Below are 27604 nucleotides of genomic sequence, written 5' to 3'. Positions count from 1 at the left end.
ACTGCCACTGGGATATAAGGTCAAGTGTAGTTTAACTGTCCCACCTCTTTAATAATATCAGAAGAATATTACAAAGATTTTTCTAAATTTCAAGAGGCACTTTGGATTCTATTTAAATATTTTATAAAGAAGTATGACCTATTATTTAATCAATTATCAATCACAGGATATCTTAAATTTTTAAAATAAGATCCATTAGTTCACCTTCCCTGCCAAGGTATATTATTATGAGTTTAGTTTTGAAAAGATGGTATTAAAAAAGCTTTTCTATGGTCTAACAAGGTTAAAGTAATGAATTCAATTAAGACTCTATACGTTAGTAAAGCTTGCCAGATTTGGAAGAGAAGGGAAGCAAATCTCAAACACATATTAAGTAATAGTTATGTTAGTCTTATTTTTTTTTCATTTTTCAGTTTCTCTTAATTATGACAAGACAGATCTATTTGTTCTCACAGCTACTGCTCCCAAATCTTTTATAACAGAACGAACACCAGGTAACACATTTTAAACCATACTGGAACATAATCAGGATGATGGCTATGTTTATAATCACACATCAGTTTAATGCATCTTTCAGGTCATACAGCCAAAAGCTGTTCGTTTCATTACATACACATTCTAACTTTTTAATCCAATGTTGACAGACCAAATTACTGACAAACAATATTTTAAACATGTGATTTCTTAGACTAAATTTCTTACAATTTATCATGCTATCTCAGACAGTTTAAGGACTTTGGTTAATGCTAAATAAAGGTATTTAGTCACATTTGGTGGTACGCCCCTTGCTTATCAAGTCCCAGGACCTGGGATTGATGCCAGGGTGGGAGTGAGTATCTCCCTGCGGTGCTGCCTCTTGTGGGCTGGCCGTCCTTGGTGAAGAGCAAGCCAGTCAGCAGCATCAGTTTCTGCCTCCAGGTTCCTGCCCTGGCTTCTTTTAGTGATAGACTTATATGCTGTAAGGTGAAACAAACTCTCTTCTCCCCAAGCTGATTTTGGCCATGGTGTTTTATTACAGCAATATAAACCCTAAATATAAGATAGTACTAAAAGCTTTTACTAAACCAATTTCTTAAATAATTCTTTTAGGGGTTAGGGTGGAGGGGGGATGACCCTGTCTCTTGTATCCCAGGATGGCTTCAAACTCACTATGTATTCAAGGTTGACCTTGAATTTCTGATACTCCTGATTTCAACTTCAAGTGAGTACAACTATGTTTGCGCTGACAGACAAGCATCATACCAACTTCCATATCTCCAACTACCATAAAACCCCCCCCCACCCCGCCCGCCTTTTTAGAGTCAGGGATTCTCTGTGCATCCCTGGCTATCCTGGAACTCATTCTAAACACCAGGCTGTCCTTGAACTCACAGAAATCCACTTGCCTATGCCACCTAAATGCTGTGATCAAAGGTATGAGTCACCACCATTTGGCCATAGATATCTATTTAAAAGCAAAGATTTTCTTTAAAAAACAAGAAGTTTGGAGATGGCTGTACACCTTTAATCACAGCACTCGGGAGCAGAGGCAGGCAGACTTCTGAGTTTGAGGTAGTCTGGTTTACTGAGGGAGGTTCAGGACAGCCAGGGTGGTTACATAGACCAAAAAACTAATCAACCAACCCACTAAGCAAAGAAACATCAGTCTATGTACTTACAGGTGCCACTATGTTGTACAGTCTAGTCTGAAACTTGTGACTCTCCTGTCTCAGCCTCAGATGCATGAATTATAAATACCCACACTGTGCTTGACTGTCCCAAAAGGTCCCAACATAAAAAAGCTAAGCTTGAGATCTGATAAGTTTTTTATTAATGCTTATTTGATTTTGTGTGTATATATAAAATGCTTTACCTGCATGTACAAATGCATGCTATGTTCTTGGAGGCACCAAATCCAGTGAAAGATAGTTGTGATCCACTATGTAAGGTGCTGGGAATTAAACTTGAGTCCTAGAGAAGAACAAATGGCCCGCCCTCACTCCCCCCACCTTAACATGAATTTATTTAGTTATTTATTATTTATTGTTACATCACAGCCACAGTATCTCCTCCCTCCACTCCTCGCAGTCCCAGCTGCCCTGTTCCCACCCCCCAATCCACTACTCCTCCAATTCTGTTTGAGAAAGGATAGGCTTCCCCATGGTAATCAACAAAACATGGCATACCAAGTAGCAATAGGACTAAGCACCTCTCCATGTATTGAGGCTGGGCAGGCAACCCAGTATGAGGAGCAGGGACCCAAAAGTCGGTAACAGAGTCTGAGACAGCCCTTGTTCTCAATGTTAGGAGTCCCATAAGAAGACCAAACTATACAACTGTCACACATATGCAGGGAGCCTAGGTTTCCCACGCAGAATCCCAGGTCCAGTCTCTGTGAGCCCTTATGAGCCCAGGTTATTTGATTCTGTGAGATTTCTTGCTGTGTCCTTTAACCCTCTGGCTCTCACACCCCTTTCTCCCCTCTTCTACAGGACTCTGAACTCCACCTACTGTTTGGCTGTGGGTCTGCATCTGAAGAGTCTTTAAGGGCTGAGCCATCTCTCCAGTCCTCTGAATAGTTCTGTATAGTGTCTTAAACTTGGAAACTTCTCCATAAAAATAATTTACTAGAAACAATACATACATTTCTATAAAAACCACAGTGTACTGACAGTAGAACTAAAGCAATAAAAATACCACATTAGTAATTATGCAAATTTGAGCAATAGTATCTTAGTAAAGAACTTTCAGGTTTATTTAAAAATTATAAAGGACTTTTACGTGATCTAGAATATTTTGGCAATGTTTCAGTGATTGAAGCAATGTCAACACAAACCAAAGGCTTTCTTGTCACAAATCCTGAGTTCCGTTTTCACCAAGATTTTGCCTAGTATATGTATCAAAGGTGGTTTAACAATTTTCAGACATTCTCACATGTAAAGGACAAAGGAAAGATAATTTGGGGACAAGGATGATGAAAGGATCAATAGAAAACCAAGTATGTAGCTGAAGATGAACACCGTGTTCCAGGAAAAGTCAGTACAGACTGATCATAGAGATCCATGATTCAGTTATTACAGGTCAAATTCAAAGAAAAAATTATTTAGGTAATCTTGCCGGACAAGAAAACCATCTAAGATGCGGGAAAACAAAAATCAATCTAGGGAATCTCTATTTCCAGCCAACACAGAGTAAGAGAATGGATTTATACCCATACGTTAGTCAATTATGACAGTAGGAAAAATGAGTTTAACAACAGTGACCGGCCATTAGACAGTAATGAAAGAAAAAGTAAGGTAACCCACAACTATTTAAATTTACTCTGTGAGTAGAGTCTATAGACTGCAATGCATGAAGAGAGAAAGGATTCAATGTCCATTCAAAGGAGAGTGACTTGGAGATAAATAATACACATTGGTCTGGAGCTCTGTCAGAATCTCCCTTTGAGTATTTAGGGCAAACTTCTAAAGGAGAGATGCCCAAAACAATAACAACCACCATGCTGAAAGGAAAACAAAACAACGAAGTAGTAGAATTAGTAGACATGGCATATAAAGAATTGTAATAATTACAAGTTCAAGGTTGGTCTCAGTTATGTAGGGACTCTGTGTCTCAAACAAAACATTCATAGATGAAAACTATGTCAAACAGAATCACACCATTTCCACCACCACCACCACCACTAACAACAACAAGAAAACAAAAAACAAAAACAAGGAACAACCAAATACTCTGAACTTATATTTTAGTTTGGGTTCTATCGCTGTGAAGAGACAGCATGACCATGGCAACTCTAATAAGGAAAACATCGGATTGTGGTGGCTCACTTACAGTTTCAGAGGGTTAGTCCATTATCATCATGGCTGGACATGGAGGCATGCAGACAGACATGGTGATGAGGCAGAAGCTAGAGTTCTGTATCTTGATTCAGAGGCAACAGGAAGTGTCACTGGTGTAGTTTCAGCATAGGACATTTCAAAGACCACCCCCATTGACACACTTCCTCTAACAAGGCCATACCTACAAAGCTACAACTCTTAATAGTGCCACCCACTATGAGCTTATGGAGTCCAATTACAATCGAACTATCACAACCCCCAATCTCAACCAAAAAAATCAGAATTGAAAAGAAATGGTGGGCAGAGAAGTTATAGTTGACAAACCAGAGTATCAGGGGCTTCATAGAGAAATCTGGAACTATGAAGAGTGCCCTTGTGGACAGTCCCTGAAGTGTTCTAGGAAGTGAACCTTCATCTCTGTGTATGTAAAGCAATGTGCTATAACAATTTACCTCTACCTCTAAAATTAAAAAAATTTTTAAATGTATTTTAGGTATTTGAATGCTTTGTCTGCATGTATGTCTGCATAACAGAAGTGAATATCTGATCCTTTGGGACTATAGTTATGAGTCACTGTGTGGTTGCTGGGAATTGAACTCATCACCTCTGGAAGAAAAAGCAGTGTTTTGTAACTGCTAAGCCATCTTTCCAGTCCCACAAGTTTTCTTAATAATCGATTCACTGGTACTCTAAAATTGGATATTTTCTACTGTGGCATCTTATCTCATTCTCATAAGATGGTAAGAAACTTTCCTGGTCCCGTTTCCATCATAGGAACCATATGGTCATCATAACACAAAAAGCTGTCTTCAGATGTTACCAATTGACCCTCAGGAACAAAATTTCCACTGCTCAAGAACCAATATCATAAATAAGTACTACTCTGGACTGACTAAAAAAAAAAAACCCATAAGATTCCGAATTATAGTACTTGTTACAAATAACTGTATCCCAGAATAAACCCTGAGAAGATTTACAAGAACACAAAAGACATTCAGCCCCCCCAGAGGGGAGGGGGAATTTCACTAACGATAATAATTATTACAAATATGTGATAAAGACAAATACAACTAGCATTAAAGAGGGGTAAAACAAACACTCAACATGCCCTAGAAATGACATATGTGTTACGGTTAACAGAGAATGTCATGAAAATTATTTGAACTATACTTTATATCAGTGGTTCTCAATTTTCCTAAGGCTGTGACCCTTTAATACAGTCCTACATGTTGTAGTGAGCCTCCAACCAAAAAAATACTTTCATTGCTACTTCATAACTGCAAGTTTGCTACTATAATAAATTGTAATGTAAATAACTGATATGCAGGATAGCTGATATCCAACTCATAAAGGGGTCAGGACCCACAGGATGAGAACCAAAGGCAAAGACAGGCAATAAGTACAAATCTCAACCCATTTTTCAGATATGAAACAACACTGAGATTTAAAATATACTAGGCAAATTAATGACAGTTTAGATACCATAGAAGGAAAAAAAACTACCGAACTGGGAGATACCACACAACAAAGCAGCTAAAATAAAAGACAGAGAAACAAGAATTTAAACAGACAGTGAGCTATTAAACACTGTTCAATGTGTGAAAGTAGGAAAAAAAATCTGAAGATCAACGGCTGAAAAAAAAAAACCCCAGACAAATGAGGAGGCCTAGGTAACCTACAGGGCCTTGGGTAGTATTTATCCCTGGCATTCAAATAGACTTTGAGTGCCCATGCCACAATATGGGAGGCTCTCTCAGTCTGGACTTTTGGGGGAGGGCCTAGGCCTGCCCTGGATGAAATGACAGTTACTGGAGATCCACCATGGAGCGCCTCACCCTCCCTGGGGATCAGAGTAGAGATTGGGTGGGGGACTGGTAGACATGGTGGGGAGGGGAGGGGAGGAGGGGAGGGAGAGGGAGCTGGGATTGATAGGTGAAACAAGCTTGTTTCTAACCTAACTAAAAACAAACAAACAAAAAACCCAGACAAGAAGCTCAAGGATGTTAAGTAAACTTCAAGCCAAGACACATGAAGGATATACTAGGATATCATCATAAAACCAATCAAAACAGGTAATAAATAAAAAGTAAGGGGCTGGTGAGAGGTAGGAGATGGTGAATATGGAACTACCATAGCAAGAATGACAGATGTCAACTCGTACAGCCTCTTTGGAAATCAGTGTGGAGATTCCTCAGGAAAATGGGAATTAATCTACCACAAGACCCAGCAATTGCACTCTTGGGCATATATCCAAATGAGGCAAATTCATACAACAAGGGCATCTGCTCCACTATGTTCATAGCAGCATTATTTGTAATAGCCAGAACCTGGAAGCAACCTAGATGCCCCTCAACTGAAGAGTGGGTGGAGAAAATGTGGTACATTTACACAATGGAGTATTACTCAGCAGAAAAAAACAATGGAATCTTAAAATTCGCAGGTAAATGGATGGCACTGGAGGAAGCCATCCTGAGTGAGGTAACCCAGAAACAAAAATGCAAACATGGTATGTACTCACTCATATATGGTTTCTAGAGAGTCTGGGAAACAGGAAAGAACCTAAAAGATATGCATATATGCATAGTACCCAAGAGAAGAGGATTGAGACAAGATCCTCTGAATGGATGGGGAACACGGTGAGGGGTGAGGGGGAGTGGGGGCTGGGAAGAAGAGAGGGGGAGAGGAGGAAGAGAGTTGGTCATGGGGGAACAGGAAGTTGAGGGAGTGGGGGTAGAATAGGGGGAAGAGGGAATCATAGGTTAGAAGACGGATCAGGCACCAGAGCGACCTCGAGTGATCTAAAGGGATAACACCAATTGGCAAGCTAAGTAATAGTGGAGAGACCACCTCGAATGCCCATTCCTGATAGTGAACTAGATGTCTACAACCATCTGGGAGCCTTCATCCAGTGGCTGATGGAAGCAGAGGCAAACACACAGTTAAACACTGAACTGAACCCAAGGAACCCAGTGGCAGAGAGAGAGGAGTGATGAGCAAATTGGCAAAGAATGGGCTGGCAAAACCAGCAGAGACAGATGATCTGAACAGGGGAGAGCTCTTGGACCCCAGACTGACAGCGGGGAGGCTAACATGGGACTGATCTGGACGCCCCCCCCCCAAATGTGAGTGTCAGTGAGAAGGCCTGGGCAACCTAAGGGACCTTGAGCAGTGGATCAGTGTCTATCCCTGGAATACAGTCATTGTGTGCCCATAGCACAAAGAGGGATGCTCTCTCAGCCTGGACTCTTAGGGGAATGCCTAGACCCTACCCGGAGTGAAATGACAGACTCTAGATATCCCCTATGTGGAAGGAATTGGCAATAGGGTGGGAGGCTGGGGGAATTGTGGGGGGTGTAAGAGGGGAGGGAGAGGGAACTGGGATTGACATGTAAAACAAGCTATTTAAAATTAAAATAAAAAATGATATAAAAAAAAGAATAAGTCAAGGATGAAGAGAGTGGGCAATGGCTTTCATGGAGTGAAAGAAAAATAAATTAGACAAGCCAAAACTATGAGTGCTAAAAAATACTACTCACAACTAAATATGAAACAAAAATGTTTTTAAAGAAAGCTAAAAGCATTTATGACCAATACGTCCAATTACAAGAATTGTCAAAGAATGCCCTATGAGGCCAAAGGTCAGTAATGCCAGGCAGAAAGCCAAGTTGAAGGAAAACTAACAAAGAACAATGGAATGGCAATTACACAAATAAATACATACTTCATTACTCATTATTTAATTATTTTAAGACATAATATATACATAATAATGTTATAGTATTTATAAAATATATAAGCAGAGTGCTGTATGTTTGTGTATTACATATTAACAAACATATTTAAAAACAAAACAATTAAAATTACAACAAAATTAAAATGTAACAATGGCTATGTATAGACAAGCAAAGATAAAATGGAAACAGTGTTTCAAGGTTCTCACACTGTAAGAAAAGTCAAATGATATAATTTGAAAACAAGCTATGAGGAGTGAAAGACATATGCTTTAAAAATCTAAAATAGCAGGGAGAGGAGGAAGAGAAATGGACACACACATACAAACACACATAGTTGGGGGTGGGGAGAGAGAGAAATGAAAGAACACATAGAAGATAAAATAATACAAAAGGACAAAAAATAGACAATAGAGAGGATACATATAAAGACAAAAATAAACTCAATTATATCAATAATCACATTCAACAGAAATGTACAGATTCCTATTGAGAGGCAGATAATGTCAGTTTGGGCAAAATAAGACCCAACTATCAGTTTTCTACAAGAAATGCACTTCAAAAGTAAGTCAAAATGAAAGGGAAGAAGCAGTATACAATGACACTAAGGCTCAAACCAATGCTGTGGAGCCAGAGCTGTCTCAGGAGATAAGAGTGTTTGCTGTTTCAAGTACCACATCTGCCTAATCTGAAGATCTTTTCTGGACTCCACGAAAGTCCCCCACCCTGCCCCGCAGCACATACTCAAACAGATACTCATCTATACATGTATTTAAAAACAAAAATAACTCTTAAAAAAAAACAACAGCTTACTGGCTAGATTAACAGTAGACAATAGATCCCAGTGCAAAGTATATTAGCTGGGCATTGTGGCTCCCAGCTGTAATCCCAGGATTTAGGAGACTGAAGTTATTACTTCTTGAGTTCAGGTCTAATCCAAGGCTAATCCAGCCTATATAGCGAATTTCAGGCCACCTTGTGTCACAAAGTAAGACTATATCAAAAGCAAGTGAGTAAGGTGGGTGGAAGGGAGGAAAGGAGAGGAAGAGAGAGAGAATATGAATAAATACCCTCTTTTCTGAAATAAATCGATTTATGAAGACAAAGGTTTGCCCAGCAATAAAAAAGGACTTGGAAACATAGAGTAACACTAAGAGCTAATAGCTACACTCAGACTGAGTAACAATCCATTTCAATAGGTCTTTTGGTTAAATATATAATACAAAGCCTAAAAGTAATCAAAATTTGCCAGGTGGGGGTTCCAGCAATCGGGAAGCAGAGGCAGGCGAGGCCAGCCTGGTCTACAGAGTGAGTTTCAGGACCAGAATTAATTCCTGTATAACATATAAAACGAAACTTTTGTATAACTAGCAGACTAAATTTTATTCACCAAGTTTACCCAGATGTGCTATGCTATATAATCACTAAAAAGAAATGACTTGGGAAGCTAGACAGATGCTCAGACTCAGCAGGTAAAGGTGCTTGCCACCAAATCTGACAACTTAAGTTGGATGCCTGAAATAGTGGAAGGAGAAAATTAACTGATTCCAGTAAGTTGTCTTCCAACCCCACACAGGCTACATGGCAGTCATGTGCACGTGCACATACAAATATATAATTGGAGAGAAGATTGTTTTTTTAAAAAAGTGATGAGTTCTTTATAAGTTAGGTCTTCAATACTTTTGCTACAGTACCACCATTCACTAAGTTGCCTAGATCCAGTCCACTGTATAATCGTTTTGCAATGCTCGTACACTTATCAAATCATTATGCTTCCAAGTAGGTGTAGTCTACGTGATACTATTCCAGTCATAGAAATCTACTGAGACTCTGAACTACGGAGAACTATAATTTACAGGCTAAAATATTTTATAACAGACTACAGTTCCAGTTTAATAGTCAATTAATACACAGATATTATGTAAATTGGAGGTGGCATACTATTTGAAAAATATAATTTTATGCACCAAATGACTTGAAATAGCAATTAAATGACACACTGATGTGATGCACACTTATTGTCCAAGGGCTGAGTTAGAGAGATCATAGACTTTGCAGCCAGCCTGGGCTACCTAGTGAGATCCGGTTGCAAACAAATAAAAATAACCACATTATAAAAACATACTGTTGAGACCTTAGAGGAAAATTAGGTTATTTTAAGAAATGGAATAAAATGAATTAATAAAGATAGAAAATCTTGAATTCTAGAGATGGTTTTCTCACTGGTCGAAGACATATTATGACTTTCCATTATGTAATCCCAACGTAAGCATTTACGTGACAGTTATAAAGGAGTAGGAACTGCTATGCAGAGAAATCAGTAACAATATTGTCAAGTCTACAGCAGTGCACTTAAACATGCTGTAGGAGACATTAACACTAGACTGAAATAATAAATGTATTTCCAACAAACACATATCTACAGGGTAATCAATTTCATGCACGCTCTCCCAGCTATTTTCCAGAGCTCAGAGAGTTGAATGGCAGCAGCTGTTTTGTCAACCCTGTGCGTGACATGAGATCCTGCTACTTAGTGAGAGCCACATACTCCTGTTTGCGTGGCCATGTTCAACTCATGCTACAGCAAGGTAATCATGCGGTGGTTAATTCAAGAGAAACTTTAGTGTACTTAAACCTTAGAAATTGATTCTTAACCAATTATTTTTATGTCAGAGAATATAACTCAAATTATACGCTGCCCTATTTCCAGATTTAAGAGATTTGTCACAATCAATGCTTCTGAAATATTAAATTAAAAGGTGTCATGATAATTACTATGGAATAAATAGCAATTATAATTCTTTAGAGGCAAATAAACTCAAACTGTTAATAGTACGTACTTATATTACTACTGTTTTCCACAATGTTCATATCATTTATAAGTTGTTAAAAAAAGTCTGTAAAACTATTTAAAAAGATCTCATGAAACTGATTTAATAGCATAGAATTCTGTGCAAATGAGAAGTTATTTATAATATGTCCAAGGCGGTAGACTTGAAGGTGGTAACACACATTACACATCCACAAAGACTACTCTGCTGTAAATGGAGCAGTGAAGTAAGCCTGACACAGGCACACTATCTTCAGGGTCAGGGAAAGGCGTCTTGCTGCTTTTTGAGCACCTATCAGCTGACAGCCATCACCTATCAGGCCACTATGGCCCCAAATGTGAAGAGCACTTACTGCTATGTAGTACACTCTGGCCTTCTCTACCAGCATCCAGTTCTTCTCCAGATCGAGATGCTTCTCCTTTTTGTAACAGTTGGCAGCAGCAAGGTTAGCAACCAGGGACCTAAAGACCCAACGAGTAGGAAATATGTTTTACTTATAAAAGATTAAACAACTTGTTAGGTATTTCATACACAAATGACCAAATTCTTCAAAGGCTGATATTGCAGATGGTGAAGATTGAGATGTGCCTCATGCCTTTAGGACAGGAGACACAGAAAACAGCCTAAGCATCACCTAAAATTCTAAGGCTAGTATGTAAGTTTCTTTTTAGCTCCAAAATAAGGTTTATTTTTATACATTAATACAGTTCAAAATGCAGCTAAGAAATAGGCAACTAGATCATTCTGAAATAGTAAATCTATATAAACCAAAATTTCATTCTTATGGTAGGAAAATATCTTTATAAAAATATGACCAATATGGGATTAATTTCATAAAACACACATATAAATATAGAACATATTTACTCTGAGGAATAAATTTGCAAGTATTACATTTTAAGGACTGGCATCAATTAGAACCAGGTCATGTAGATGAAAACTCCTGGACAGCGTTATTTTACAGTTGGAAAATTTAACCAGCATATTAGATTTAAAATCTGGCTATTAAGTGGCACTGAAATTGCTTAGTTTTAACCCAACAATTAAATTTAATGAAATAAAAAATTATTTACACTTCACAAATATACATCCTTCTTCATTTGGACCTGAGATTTATAAAATTATTTGGCATTTTTCCCTCTACTTAAAAATTCAAAAAGTAACAATTATGGCTTAGAGAAAGACGACCTCATCGTTTGAGACTTTGGTGATATTTAGCTCCTCTATCAACATGCAAAATTTCTCTTCCAAAACATTTTTTCCCACTTATCCATATTAATTTATTCCTGAATGATACATCCGTTTATAATAAGAGTAAGAAGATGAGGAATCTCAAGAACACACTCAAATACAAATCACAAACATAAAGGACCAGTACCATTCCTTAACACACTCAAATACAAACCACAGACACAAAGAGTCAGTATCATTCTTAACACACTCAAATATAAAGCACAGACACAAAGAGTCAGTGCCATTCCTAACACACTCAAGTACAAACCACAGACACAAAGAGTCAATATCATTCCTAACACACTCAAATACAAACCACAGACACAAAGAGTCAATATCATTCCTAACACACTCAAATACAAACCACAGACACAAAGAGTCAGTATCATTCTTAACACACTCAAATATAAAGCACAGACACAAAGAGTCAGTGCCATTCCTAACACACTCAAGTACAAACCACAGACACAAAGAGTCAATATCATTCCTAACACACTCAAATACAAACCACAGACACAAAGAGTCATCAGTACCATTCCTTTTGTTTGGTGCCAGGGGTTGAGCCCACTCCTAATTTATAAAACAGCCTAAAGATGACATGATTTTTCATTATAACACTTTCTTGTTAACTTTTATTTAAATCACAAAACAATATTTGAGTTCTAAGTTTTACTTACCAGAAGCTCCCTAAAAGAAAAATGGACTTATTCTGACAGGTTCCAGCATTCATATTATGAATGAGAGTGCCCTGCTCTCTTTGCCCATTTCAGAGACATCCCTTAAATTTCAGAGTAGGTCTCATGTCTGTCTCCCAGGCTGAGTCTGAATACATGATGAGTGCTAGGATGACAGACATGGGCGGCCATGTTTATGCAGTGCTGGGGAGGGAACCCAAGGTGGTGCTTATCAGCAGAGCACTCTACAGACATTGCCACATCCCCATGAGTAACATGGGTCACCAAAGCTCTAACACTGGGGGACAAATTGAGGTTTTGACTTCGGCAGGACCTAATAATTGTTCTTTAAAACTGCAATTTACTATATAAAGATGTCAGAAGCATCTTCTGTGATGTCAGAAGCAAAACATGAGCCATTTATCATTAATGGGAAAACCACACTTGAAGAATAAAACTTTCTTTAGGAAAGCTGCAAGAGGAAAAGCTCTAAAGAAGTATATTTTAATGATGGATAGCTGAATATATAAAGGAAAGGTCTAGAAATTACTTTTGTTCCCTAATTATTCTTGAAAGCTTTATGTTATGTATTTTATGACCACGGTCCACACTGGTCCTCAGCACTCAGGGCCTAGTATGATTCTGCTGGAGTCAAGCTGGAGGTCAAAATAGAGAAGTCGAGAAAGGGAATTTTCTTTAATTTTCTATTTGCTTTGATAAACACTACGACCAAGAACAACACGGCGAGAAAAGGGTTTATGTCTTACACTTCCAGGCCACCATCCATCTCTGGGGAAAGTAAGGACAGAAACTCAAGCAGGAACTGGGAGACAGGAGCTGATGCAGAGACTATGGAGGAGCACTACTTACAAGCTTGCTCCTCAGAGACTGGCTTGCTAGCTTTCTCTACAAGTCAGGACTACCTGCCCAGGGGAGGTACTGTTCACAGCAGGCTGGATTCCCCCACATCAGTCACTGATCAAGAAAATGCCTCATGGACAAGCCTACAGGGTCATCTGAGGGAAGCATTTTCTCAGTTGAGGTTCCCTTTTGAACAAATGACTCTAGCTTATGTTAAACTGAAAAAATTTTGCCAGCAGAGGAACGGATCAGGATAAAAAACAGCACAAAAAACAGAGGACAAATGTGTAAGTACAGGGGACACAGCCAGGCACGCCATACTTATAATCTTGATACTGTGGCAGGCAGACTTATAAGGACAGATTCAAGTTTGACACTGGTTTGGTCTATGTAGCAAATTCCAGGCTAGCCAGAGCTGTATCTGCAGACCCTGTCTTAAAAATCAAACAAATCAAACCACATACAAAGAATGCAAAATCTGTAGTGGATCAATATTTAAAGTAGGTAAAATTTGAGGATTCTAATAAAGCCCTAACAAAGGTGATTTTTTTCCATGTAAAGGAGAAAGAAGGTTCCACTGATGTGGTGCTAATAATAAAGAAATATATGTGTACACTGCAGAGTTACCTGAACAGTTACAAAATAAGTAAAACCAATGCACGGAAGGCCCAGAGAGATATCGTAAACATTCAAAGAGGGAATAATTTTCTACTAAGTAAACTTAGTAGACAGGAGAGCTGGGACTAACAAAACCAGCCACCAACTCTATGAATTTTTCTGCACTGTGGCCCTGGCTGGGGCATTAGGGACTAGGCCCAAATGCTTGGGGGGAGGGTTTGGATTTTCCTGCTATATACCCAAGATTTAGAAAAGGGTTTGATAGCAGCTCACTGCAAGATGTAAAATGAAGAGCTACTCATTTTAGTCCTTTCCATGTCTGACTGGAAAAGCGACAGCAGGCAGCCCTCAACCCGTGGCATGCACCATCTGGGCCTCTCTGATTTGTTTTAATATAGCATATTTTACTGTAGAAAATGTCATATTTAGTCACTCTACAGCCCTGTGACCTACTCTGGTTGTTTGAACCCTATCTTTTTTCCCCCAAGTGTCTTTTGTTTTCTGTTGATGTCAAGAATAGTAGTACCAATGACCGTCTGTTGTAGGGCAACCCTAGGGGCCCACATCACTGTAGTGCACAGCCACTTTGCTATATAAACAGTAAAGACTTCTGAAATGTAATAAAAACATGTTGTGTGCACGCTTCCCTCAACCACCATTCCCACCTCTGCATGCAGGATCTCACTGTGTAACTCATCCCGGATATCAAACGTGTGATTTTCTTGTGATGGCCTCTTAAATGCTTCGATTGTATAGGCACGAGCTGTGACACTGGGCTGGGTTGCTGACTGAATGGTGCATTAGCAAGACTGGTGTTGTGTAACAACGGTGGAAGCTATGTGGCACATGTGCTTCTATAAGCAGATCTTGATATTCTGTTATCAGGTTATGCTGATAAGCTAATTCTTTCTTTTCTAACGCGAGTTCAGCAAATTACAAGATGTAAAATTCCAAACACAACATTTTCTTTTTTCTTTAAGTCTAATTATTAGGTGGAGACAATATTAGATAATCTCAAGCTTTCATGGCAATATGCCTTATGAATTTACAAGAAGATCTAACAAAAACATAAACCACAAAAGCTGTTTCTGTGAGAAGGTCCAGTAGTTAAAGGAGCTTCTTTGATTATGCAAACCTGATTATCTGAATTCAATCCTGGGAAACCATAAAAAGGTAGGAGAGAAACAGCCTCACAAAGCTGGCCCCCACATGTGTATCATGGTATGCACACATATCATAAACACACCATCATAATACATAAATAATTAAAATTTCATTCAAAAATAAAAAACAGCAAAAGAAGATGGGCCTGAAGTCTATAATCCCAATACTTGGAAGGCAATGGTGGAAAGACTGCTAAGAGTTTGATGACAGCCTGGCCTACAGTATAAGATGCTGTCTCAAATAAACTGAAACTAAAAGCAAATAAAACAATTACATCTTACCCCAGTGACAATGGCTAAGATTAAATAAAAAGACAACAAATGCTGGTATGGATGCAAGGAAAGCAGAATAATCAATGTTGGGCATACTAAGTGGTGCAGCTACTATGGAGATCAGTGTGGAAATTCCACAAAGACATAAAAGTAGCTCTACAGAATGATCTACGCATAGCTACATTCCTAAAGGACTCCATATCCTACTACAGAGATGCTTGTTCATCCATGTTCATTACTGACCAATACACAATAGTCAGCAAATGGAGATAGCTTAGTGTCATCAACTGACGAGTGGATAATAAAAATGTGCTACATCGTTCAGCTGTAAAGAAAAAGACAAACTATGAAATTCACAGTGAGATAACCCAGGCTCAGAGAGACAAACACTGCATGTTATCTTTCATGTGCGGATGCTAGCACTGAATATTTATATGTGTCTGCTTAAACTGAAATACCCATAGAAGTCAACAAACTAGGGGGTAGGGCCCAGGAAACAGGTTGTAGGGAGCGGGGAAGGAGAATAATGGAACAGGAAGGGCTAAGTAGAATGGAAGACGCGAGAGTTAGAGGAGGACAAAGTATAGGGATGATAACTAATACTAAAGACCTTCGAAAAAGCCATATGGAAACCCACTTCTCTAGAAGTTACAAAACAGTGTACATACATAAAAGAGTTTAAATGGAATTCCTCAACCTTCCAAAGGCTCAGGGATCATGAAGAAAGAGGGGCAGAAAGGTTTTAAGAGCCAGGTCAGGTATCAGACGTCTACAGAAAAACAGTATTTGCTAAATATAACAGAGTGGTTGCACATATGAACTCAAAGTGTTTATAACTGTGTGCATATGCACTGTGCAAGATCAAACCAGTCACCATTCAAGAATGGTCCATAAATCCCCAACCTTAGCTAAGAAGCTATTGACAACTGATGGCTGCTGGGGGAGGAATTAAGTTTTATTCAGGGATGTGGTCTCTGACATCATGTTGCAGTAGCTAGGCCAACACAATGCACATACAAGCAGCACCAAGTGTTTTTAGTGGGCTTAAGAAGAGAATACACTGGGCTGAGCAGAAGGCTTAGCAGTTAATAGCATTTGTCACACTTACAGAGGACCTAGGATTCAGGTTCCCGTCACACACGTAGTAGTTTACAACCAACTATAATTCTAGCTCCAAGGGATCTGACGCCCTCTTCTGACCAATATGGGTATCAAGAACACATGTGGTGCACATACATTCACATAAGCACCACACACACACACACACACACACACACACACACACACACACACAAAATTAAAAAGAAATCTAAACTTAAAAACCATGTGTAAGGCTGGGTGGTGGTAGCAAATGCCTTTAATCCCAGCACTCAGGAGGCAGAGGCGGGTAGATCTCTGTGAGTTCGAGGCCATTCTGCTCTACAGAGTGAGTTTCAGGTTGGCCAGGTTTATACAGAGAAACCCTGTCCCAAAAAACTACTATAAACCAAACCAAACAAACAAAAACACACATAAAGTTTCACCTGCATCTGTAACACAAAACAGAACACATGAAGTTGAGAGGCAGAAATTTTGCATGTGTGGAAACAGTGGAGTGGATTTTATCAAACATATTGTAGACACGTATGACATTCTTAAATAATAAAAAAATTAAACACATTAAGGTAAAAAAATAACATAAGGAAGAAGGGTCTAAAGAACATCAGAAACGATTATCAGCATGAAGTTCAATTTCAAACTGTAATTTGGGTTTAGGGAAAGTTTCCACAGCTCTGAGGGGGTGCTCCTGGTTGATAATGACTGACCTGTTGCCACCAGTGATGCATGCGGCACAGGTTCCAGTTGGCTGCTCATTCTGTTCATAGTAATGGGCATCCACATGGGCCTCAGCAGCTTTACTCTTCAGGATCTCCCCAAATTTATCTATCCCAATGCATCCAAAGAATGTTGCTGCTTTGTGTGGCTCCTGGATCATCCACTGAAAAGTAAGAACATAAGTGACTGGATGAATCAGAAACAGTACAGATAATTCAGGACTTCACCATGGGTGGTGGCTTGAAAGGCAAGCTTTGGGAGGCTGATGAATGGAACTTCAACAGTGCACTACTGCGTAGGAAAACAAGCCTGACAAAACAGCCTTACAGAACTTACTCTACTACGCTAGGAATAGATGTAGAGTAGACCAGTTTAGTGGGTAGACATAAGAACAGTGCATTAAAACTCAAGTTGCAGACATTAAATCAAATGCTGGCTGTTTACAGGGAAATCAAGGTTCAGTAACAATAAAATGAGCTAGCATAGTATTTTCATGAAAAAATACAGAATTCAGTTTGAAGACTTTTTTTGATATCATGTTTGACCCTGAATAGATGTGGAATTAATGTCACTTGTTCTTTCAAACTTTTTTCCATTGGAATATTTTTATTGTTACACAGGTCTCACATCATAACCCAGGCTGGCTTAGAACTTACTTTAGAATACAGGGTAACCTAAAATTCACAGAAGTGTTTCTGGCTCAGCCTCTTTAATTCAGGGATTATAGACATGAACCACCATCTTGGCATCAATTAACCTGTTTACAGTTTACTTCTCTCATCTGAAAAATGGGGAAATGACAAAAACACGCTTCATAAAATAGCTGGAGACTAACTGAAGTAATATAGGTTAATGTATATGCAAAGCTGAGCATAGTAACAATAATGACACATCAAGCAATACCTGTCAGATGTCATAATCAATATTTTATACTTCTTGAAATAATTAATCCATAAATTATGCTAAAACATGCTCATGTTTAATACCATCAAAATGATAAATGTTAAAATTTATGGCTGAGCATGGTGGTGTATGCCTGAAATTCCAACATCTGCGAGACAGGCAGGAAAATCAGGAGTTAAATATCTAGTCTTGGCCACTTTGCAAATTTGAGAACTGTTTAGGGTCTATGAGACTCTCTCTGACTTACAACCCGCTCCCCCCACACAGACACTAAGTACTGGAATGAGTGTAGACTTTTGTGCTCTCATCACAGAAGATACTTTTGAAGTAGATGGCAATTAATCAAGTCAATGGACATAGAGTACTGTGAAATCTACAGCTAAATGAGACGTCTATATCATGGCCCTTATCGCGATGCTTGGTGGTGACTGAGACTGAGAGACCAGTGAGTCTCTGCAGTGGAACAGCATCCACATGATAGGAGAGGGCCGCTGAACACAAACACTCACTGTGGCTATCACAGCAGGAGTTCAAGTCAGCTAAATCATAGTACTAGAAAGGGAGGGGCTCGTGATGCCCCACCCCTATTTGAGGACCACTGGCAACTGACTGCTGCTGGGGGTGGAAAAGTCAGTTTTCTTTAAGGATGCTGGTTCTGAGAGGCTAGACATGCTCTAGCAGATAGATGTTCCCATACCTATGCGAGAGAGAGAGAGAGAGAGAGAGAGAGAGAGAGAGAGAGAGAGAGAGAGAGCGAGCGAGCATGGAGTAAGAGCTAAAAGTGGTAGAGTGCTAAGGAGGAATGGGGGATGTATGAATATAAAAGATGTTAAAATTCTAACTACAAATATCTCATTTTTGTTGTAAATAATTCATAATGGATTTCTTTTAATATGCGTAGTTTTCAACAATTTGAACTCTTTAAATTAGCTCAAGCCCCTGAGGCTTCTCATCTTTTATTAGTGATTCTAAAGAGACCATCTCTCTTTGTTTCAAATATAGTTGTTAACATTCTCTGTATGTTAACAACAACAACAAAAAAAAAACAACAAAAAAACAAAACCAAAACAAAAAACAATGACAGCATAGAGGCCTGGCGATATGGCTTGCTGAAGAACCAGGTTCAATTCTCAACACCAACACTGAAACTCACAATGGTCTATAATTCTAGTTCCAATGTACTCAATGCCTTCTTATAACCTCCATGGGTAATTACATACGTGTGACGCAGACACACATGAAAGGAAAACACTCATACAGATAAAATACAAATAAATTTTTAAAATAAAAAAGCACCAACATAGATAAAGGAATTTTCAAATAATGAATATAAAATGTATATATATAGAAATATATGCATATATTTGAGGGACTAAAGAATGAGGACATAGATAAAAGATTAAGAAAAGAAATGACATACACTAACTGCCTGATGACAAGGAGTCCTATTTCTAGAGATTTACCCTTAAAATACACATACACTACAGATTTATTTACTATATTTTATCTGAAATGAAATAAAGTTACAAACAACAAAGCCTATGTATAGAAGACTTGTTGAATAAACTGGATGAACCTGTTTGATAGAAACGCAAACCCCTACATGAAAACAAGGAAGGTTTAAGAGAACTCTAGCACATGGGAGGTTGGGGAGTGGAGACCACCTTAGGATACAGAATGAGCTCAAGGCCAGCCTGAATTCCACATGGAAACTCAGTCTTAACAATAAAGGCCTGGGGATGTAACTTGCCTGACCTGTATAAAGCCAAATGTTTCGATCTCCTGTATAGCGACAGAACCCCAAACCAAAAAGTGTGTAGACTACTTTCTAGGATATCTTGTGAAGCTAGGAAAGTTTTAAGAGAAAGAAAACTCAGAAGGAAAACTATCCTGGGAAAGTTTCTAGATATTAAATTTGTCAATGTTTTCTAAGGAAGTATAACAAAACAACAGTAAATGTCTATGATTAAGATAAACTCAAGACCTAATGAACAGCAAAAGGAATAATCAAGTAACAGTCAGGAAAAAGGGAATTGAGTGTTCAGCTTGGCTGGTCCAGCTGTTTCCTTCCAATAAACCCCTTAGATGAGCTTTGGGTGAAGATCTTTTGCCATGGTGACAGAGCAGAGGTGACCCTGGGCAGAGCAGAGCGAGCAGGGCTGTAACACTTTTGCTGGGGAAACCTTCCCTTGGCAGAGCAGAGTTGTTACACTCTGCTCTCTGCTGTCCAGGAGCAGAGCTGAACTGTAGCAACTTTGCCTGAGAAACCTCCTGCCAAGCAAAACTGGTACACTGGGCAAACATCCCCAGCTGGAAGACCCTCTCCTGCCAGAGCAGAGCAGATACACTGGGGAAGCTTTTCCCTGAGGCAAGGCTGTAAACTGCTAAGCTTACTACATCCTTGGCTCCCGAGCTCCAGGATACCTTTCCACCTTAGCTGTGTAACACTCAATATTCTGTGGCTCCCGAGCTCCAGAATACCTGACCCATCCCGATCCGTCCAAAACTCTTACAGTAACCCTCGCCCTCTTGCAAGCAATCCCCATAAACTCATTGGTTTATTAAGCTGTAGTTTGATGGAATCATTCCCTTGATCAGTCATTGGTGTCAAATATGGGGTGGCTAGTTATTTGTTTATGTCTCCCAAGGAAGGTAGCACAATAATGACACAAAGTTTCAATGCAATCTCAGCCAACACCTCAACAGGATATATAGGGGGATTAAAAGGCTGATTCCATAATCAATTAAATATGGAAAAGGAGCTAGATAGGCAAAAGATGGAGAAGCATATCTGAGAGACATCAATGCTGCTGAAGCCTTAATTCTTTAATTATAAAATGAATGATCCTGTGGATACTAAAAGAATCAGAAATGGCTAACAACAGGAAATCTAGTCATTGTTGACATAAATACCTGAATTAGTTTAATTTGATTTAAATAAGAATAGAAACAGCAAGATATTCCTAGAAAGCATCCAGGAGAGGCATCAATTGTAATGAAGGTATCAGTAAAGGTTTCTGAAGATACCTGAATCATCAGTTGTCTGTAAAAGATTTATGTCTGAAGCTTTGGAACTGACAAAAATGGACTTCAAAGAAAGGCATATAGGACAACACGCAGCATGTTTTATGAATCTTATTATGGTGTTCCCAGGACAAAGGAAATCTCATTTATTATGTAATTAGCTACAACCAAAAATATTAATTTTTCTAACAGTTAGTATCTTGTGGGCACTGCAAACTCCCACAGCCTCAGACCCAGACTGATGATCAACACATTTGCTCATTACTTGACCTTGACTTTAGAGTACTGCTTTTAATCACAGAAATTGCAAATAAATTTGTCTTTGAAAAGTACCTGTGAGGTCCCTAAAAGCATCAGTCTAACACCACAAGGAAGGGTCTGGAGGGGTGGTTCTGGCTGTGTCTAACAGATGTCATTGAGTACACTGGAAAAACCAGACCATCTTGTGGAAGGGACCTTTGTAGTCCAGGAAGTCCTATGTCAGTCTCACAAAACACCCAGAGGACATGGTATGGGTTTGCTGCAGGGTCATAGCAAGCCTACAAGGGCACAGCTTGGGAACAAAAGATGTGTTAGCCAAAACTAATAAAAAAGATAACCAAAGGAATATCAGAAGTGTAATAACAGAACAACTATATAGGAAGGAAAAATATAGCGGGAAATATAGGCCTAGGCAGGATAATTAAATGTCACTTTACAAAATGTAAGCATGGTCTGCAGATACAATAAAGGACATGGAAGTTTCTCAGCAAATGAATGAGATTATAAAAGCCGATGCTTATTAATGCAAGGAACCAGACAGTAAATTTACAACTGAATTTAAACAGTTGCTGAATAAATGGTATATCAAGCTATACATTAGGAGTCTTTAACAACATATTCAAAGATTTCTATTAATATTAACTTCACCTCTCAGAAGATTTTCTCTTCATCCAATTGCAACATTTAGGACAATATAACTGCCAATGATGCCTGAGAGTCATCACTTTAATTTAATTCATAATTAAATGATGAGGAATGACACCTAGATAGTAAAATAATTGAAAGATAAGCCAGAGTTAGGAAATTTTATGACAGAAAAACCAGGGATGCACTTCAGGAAAACCGAAAAGCACCGCTGAAAAGAAAAATGGAATGTCAAAACCTGGAAATAACAACAAGCATCAGGCAAATGGAGACGAGCACTAAATGAGAGCACGGTGGGGAGATGGCTTCGCAGACAGAGGTGCTCTTGAACGCATTCAGATGCCATCACACTCTACAAACCACGAAGTGTATTGACTGTGCTGTACTTGGAAATACAGTGCTATAACTACTTAAGAGATTTAAGGTTCAGTACAGAAGCCATGAATACAGTCAATAGAATACGTTTTAATTATTATTTTAAAAACTACTGTTTTAATTATACTTTGGGTATCATGAACACCACTGTTATTTACTATTCTGTATGTGCACGGTGTGCTTGTGCTTTTACAAGTACATGTGTGGAGGTCAGAGGACAACTCTGGGCATTTAGTTATCTCCTATTTTTCTGTGGGATCTAAGAACTGAACTCATGTCATTAGATTTGCATCGTAAATGCTGTTATCCACTGAGTTACTTCTTACCCAGACACTGGGCATTTAATTTTGGCACATTCTTCAGAAGAGGTTTTACAGATTGCCTGAAATTATTAACAGAAACCAGGCCATAGGCATGAGGAGTATGGGGATAGAGGGAACATGTACAAACATAGAAACATCAAGAAGAAGGATTTTTTTTTCTGTTCAAACAAAACAAACAAGGTAACAGGACTACAAGGAAAACAAATTTAACAAAAGGTATCTAATTTCACTTAAAATGCTGTATAAATTACATATTTTTAATTATGTGTATAGTTGTGTGTCTGTATGTAATTACATGAAAGTGAGGGCAGGTATTCTTGGAGACCTCGTTGGATCTCTTGGAGCAGGGACTAAAGGTAGTTGTGAACAGTTCAATGTGGGTGCTGGGAACTGAACTCTGCAAGAGCAATAAGCACTCTTAACTCACGAGCCATCTCACCAGCCCCCAAATTATGACTGTCAAAACCAGCTTATATCATCTGAAACTATCCCCAAATTCAAGAGGAACAGAAACAGGCAGCCAGAATTTATCTCCAAAATCTAATTTTTTTTTTTAAGTACAGCACCTGGTATGGCTTTAAGTTTTATTTGGAGCCCTACTTATTTATACTAGAAGCTTCAAAGGGTCAAGACGCCTGCCCAACGGGCAATACAGCTGTCTTTCTATCCTACCAAGATGTATAGAACAATTCCTACCATGATGCTTGATGTTAGTTTCTTGCTTGTGCATAATGAAGTTCTCTTCTGTTTAAGTGGCTCAAACAGGGATCGACTAACACACATATTATTTTCTATAGAATCAGAATTCAGAACAGTGTTTCTAAAAATTACTTGAAATTGCTATCTCCCTTTACAGTTAAATGATGTTTTAAAAATAAAAATTTGCTTTTCTGCTTGTTTTTATTTAACTAGGGTCTTTCTCTGTAGCCCAGTGTAGCCCTGAACTGACTATATAACACAGGTTGACCTCAAATGAACAAGAATTCTTCTGCATCAGTGTTTGGAGAGCTGGGTTGATAAACATGGATTCTGGTTTGAAAGTACATTCTATGAAAGGTACACTCAAGCAACTTCAAATGAAAGGACATCACGGGAAACAATAAATGCTCTAAAACTTTAAATTCTATTACATATTTCTCATTATTTAAACATAATTATTAAAAATCATAATTTCCTTCATATATTTCAGAGACTTCCCTAAAAATGTTGTTTTTGCCCATGATTACTTAGAACACCAATAGTTGTGAGTTAAATTAATGAGCAGTGTTCATGGGAGAACATTGCTTAGTCTGTATCAGGCCCCTAGATCAATACCCAGGATCACAAAAAATAAGATAAACTAAGTTTAAAGACTCAGTTTGTGTGGTGTGTCATACAAGTGATTTATGTGTTATTTTACCTCAACACTAAACATAAGCTTGTCAGTCTTATTCTATTTTTATAAGTGAGAACTCAGAAAGGAGAGGACGACAGCAAGTATGACTGACTTCAGAATGTGTCCCTCTGACTATCATCTTTGACACAGAGCAACCGTCCTAGCGCTGCAACCATTTGATACAGTCCCTCATGTTGTGGTGACCCCAACCATAAAATTATTTTGGTTGCTGCTTCATAACTGTAATTTTCCTACTGTTATGAATTGTAATGTAAATATCTGTGATTTCCGGTTGTTTAAAGGGACTCCTGTGTTTGACCCAAAGAAGGGCTGAGGTCCACAGGCTGAGAATCGCTGACAGAGTGAGGAGAGGGTGAGAAAACCCCGTGTTCAGGAGCACACTCTGCTCATTCAGAGGACACAAGTTAGGTTCCCAGCACCCACATGAGGCAGTTAACAGCCATATTTAACTCCACGTCCAGAGGACCTGACACCAGTGGTCTCTACAGCTGCCTGCACGCATGTGTACATACCCTACCTACTCATAATTGAAAATAATAAAAGGTGAAAGACTTTCATGATCTGAAGATAAGGGGGAGGAAGAATTAGAGGAGCCAGAGGGGTCTAGGACACCATGAGAACATGGTCTACAGAGTCAACTAAGCAGGACTCATAGAGGCTCCCAGAGACTGCAGGTCCACGTTAGGTCCTCTGCAAGTTTGTTATGGTTGTGTAGCTGGTGTTCTTGAGGGATTCAGCTACGAGAGTAGGGGATGTCTCAGACTTTGTCTGTACATGAAACAATTTTCCGCTTCCTAGACCACCTCCCTCATTCAGCCTGGGTATGAGGGAGTGTGTCTTATTTTATCTTGTTAGGCCATGTTTGGTTGATATCCTTGGGAGGCCTGCTCTTTTCTGAAAGGAAAGGCAGGAGGAGTGGATCTGGGGGGGTGGGGGGTGGGAGTAGGTGAACTGGGAAGAGTGGAGGGAGGGGAAATTGCAGTCCAAATGTAATGTATGAGAGAAGAATAAAAAATAAATAAAAAGCAAAGCATCATGGAAGAGCACTATCAGACCTAGAGTGCATAAGAGGCTTGGGGTAACTCACTCTCTAGCCTTCACTTATGCACTAGGAAATTACAATGATGTTCCAGGGATCTATTACAAAATGCACAAAGACATAATTTACAAACAACAAATCACCATAAACATTGACAATGGCAAACTGAAACTATAAGGACAGGGCAGGAGACAGAAAACTTTAGAGAAAAATAAATGGTCTTCTGAAGTTAGGATGTTACTAAGATGCATCTACCCAGAAATCCTAGCAGATGACTGACTAGCAACGAAGGAGAAGGAAGAGCACTGAGACACACCCTTTCCCTCTCCTATTTCTAGCATGCACTTTATAAAAAGAAAACCCCCAAGGCAGAATACATCTGCTCACCAATGCCTATCAGCAGCAACAGAAACATGAGGCAAAGGTCAAGCCAAAGTTTATTGACGATGATGAACTATGACAGCCTCTATTAAATTACCCCTTCCTTCAAGGTGTATGTGATCAAAGCAGCAAAAGATATTTTCACTCAGTCATATAACAAGCTATTTGTTGAGATTGAAACATCTGGTCAATATCTCCTAACACTGCAATTTCATGCACAGTTAGCATTAGAGCACATTTCTCCTCTTCTTACAGGGTCCATAAGAGTGGCACATATGGCTGATCATTTCATTCAAAAAGGATTCAATTCAAGGCATTACACACAATCGCCCATGCTTTATGGTGTTTCAAGTCTACCTGCCATCGTTTTCCATCATCATTGCTGACTGCTGCTCTCTTCTACTATAAAAGTCTGTAAATACGACAGAGCACTTAAAACTTAACGGCTTTCCTGAACTGAAGTTAGAAAGCATTTGTGACAAAGGAAATGTATAGAATGCCAAGTTGTTTTCTCTTATCAAGAACTCCCAATACATTAAACTATTTATCATTTTAGCAAATATCTACTACTGATTAATAAAGCAATATTTTTAAATACTGTATATGTCTAATATACATGGGTGAACATTATTTATGATTTAATAAAGATTGCCTGAAGACCAGAGAAGCAAAACAGTCAAGCCAGTAGATCTTACCTCTACCAAGTTGAAATGGCAATCCTGTCTCCACAAATCCCCAGGAAAAAGCCCTGAATTCCTGTCTCTCCTCCTTATATTCCTTTCTCCACCCAGACATATCCTCTGTCTCAACCTCCCTAATGCTGGGATTAAAGGCATGAGCTCTGTTACTCTTCACTCTTGTGTAGGTCATGGTGGCGTTGAACTCAGAGAGACACATCCGCCTGTCTCCTGAATCTTGGGATTAAAGTTGTGTGACACCACTGCCTAGCTATAGCTAACTAGTGTGGCTGGCTTTTCTTTCTGATATTTCAGGCAGTCTTTATTAAATCATAAATAATATATTACCACACGTGGATGTATGTTAGCGCTTTTCACACATGTGTACACATGCAGATGCTAGCACTTATTGGAGTGTCTTCCTCTATTGCTCTTCTCTCACTGATTCTAGAATTTGCAATTTCAGCTAAAATGGCAAGTGAGCTATTGGGATTCACTTGTTTCAAGTCCCCCACTGCAATCTCCACTGGGTTACAGAAGCATGTGGGTGTTGGGGATCCATACTGAGATCCTGATGCTTCCATTGCGAGCATCTACCCACTGAGCCATCTCCCCAGTGATAGAAATCATCCAAATATTTGAATTTGGGCAGAGTATATTTATGAGGGTATTCTTGACTATAAATGTCAAGTATAATAAATAACATCAAAACAGTATTATAGAAATTTAAATTAATTTGAGGGCTAATGAGATGACTCAGAGTGTAAAGGTACTTGAGCACCAAGCCTGGCAATCTGAGTTTAATTCTGGAGATCCACAACAGGGAGAGACAAAGTCCTACAAGATGTCCTCTGACCTCTTCACATAAAGCATGACATAAGTGTGCCCCCACACAGAAATGTGAAAAAAATTTATAAATTAATTTTAGTAGGGGTGTTCAGAATATTTTAAGTTGGTAAAGACTAATTCTATACCAAAAAGAACCAGAATGCCACAATTTTATCAATCACATATGCTGAAAATTTTCCACTTGAAATTCATGCATTTGTTGCCATGGTAACAGTCCTTTCTTGAACACTTAGAGTAGCAAACCTGAACTCACACCGCAGATTTCTCTTTTTTCTTTCCTTCTTTTGGGATTATAGCTTTAAGGGATAACTGGGGTGGGAATGGGGCACATGCAAAGCTTCTGCTTCACATTTCCTGTGACAGGTGTCCTCACAGCATGACAGTGGAAGGAGAGCTATTTTCTAAAATTTAGGGATTTGTCTCTCTAGCCAGTAATAACAAAGGGGATTTAAATGAATAAATATTCTTGTGATAAGTGTCACTCACAACCATTTGACTAATGTAATATGAAATGACTAATGAAGAAAAGAGAATATCATAATCTCAAGGTTGAACGGACATGCAAGTTAGAGACAACACCCTGGACTGCAATTCTGCATGCAATGTAAATATTTTTTGTTTGTTCATTTGTTCATTGATTTAAGTCAGTCAATTCAATCTGGTAACGTTCTTAGGATGTGTTCTAGGTTAGGCATAGTGTTGTCATAGGAACAC

At 38.8% G+C, this 27604-nt stretch overlaps 1 protein-coding gene across 4 annotated transcripts in view; it reads right to left on the bottom strand.

The window, feature by feature from the left end:
- Positions 1 to 27604, bottom strand: part of Adk (adenosine kinase) — a 391346-nt gene that overhangs the window by 193429 nt on the left and 170313 nt on the right. For all 4 annotated transcript variants that reach the window (XM_005083530.4, XM_005083531.4, XM_040735976.1 and 1 more), the window contains 2 exons: positions 17008 to 17180; positions 10733 to 10841 (listed from right to left, as the gene is read on the bottom strand). In XM_005083530.4, the coding sequence (XP_005083587.1) occupies positions 10733 to 10841; positions 17008 to 17180 (282 nt within the window). The remainder of the gene's footprint in view (positions 1 to 10732; positions 10842 to 17007; positions 17181 to 27604) is intronic.

The sequence above is a fragment of the Mesocricetus auratus genome, unplaced genomic scaffold (assembly GCF_017639785.1).
Source record: "Mesocricetus auratus isolate SY011 unplaced genomic scaffold, BCM_Maur_2.0 Super-Scaffold_100053, whole genome shotgun sequence".
NCBI lineage: Eukaryota > Metazoa > Chordata > Mammalia > Rodentia > Cricetidae > Mesocricetus > Mesocricetus auratus.
This window is presented reverse-complemented; position numbering and strand designations above follow the sequence as displayed.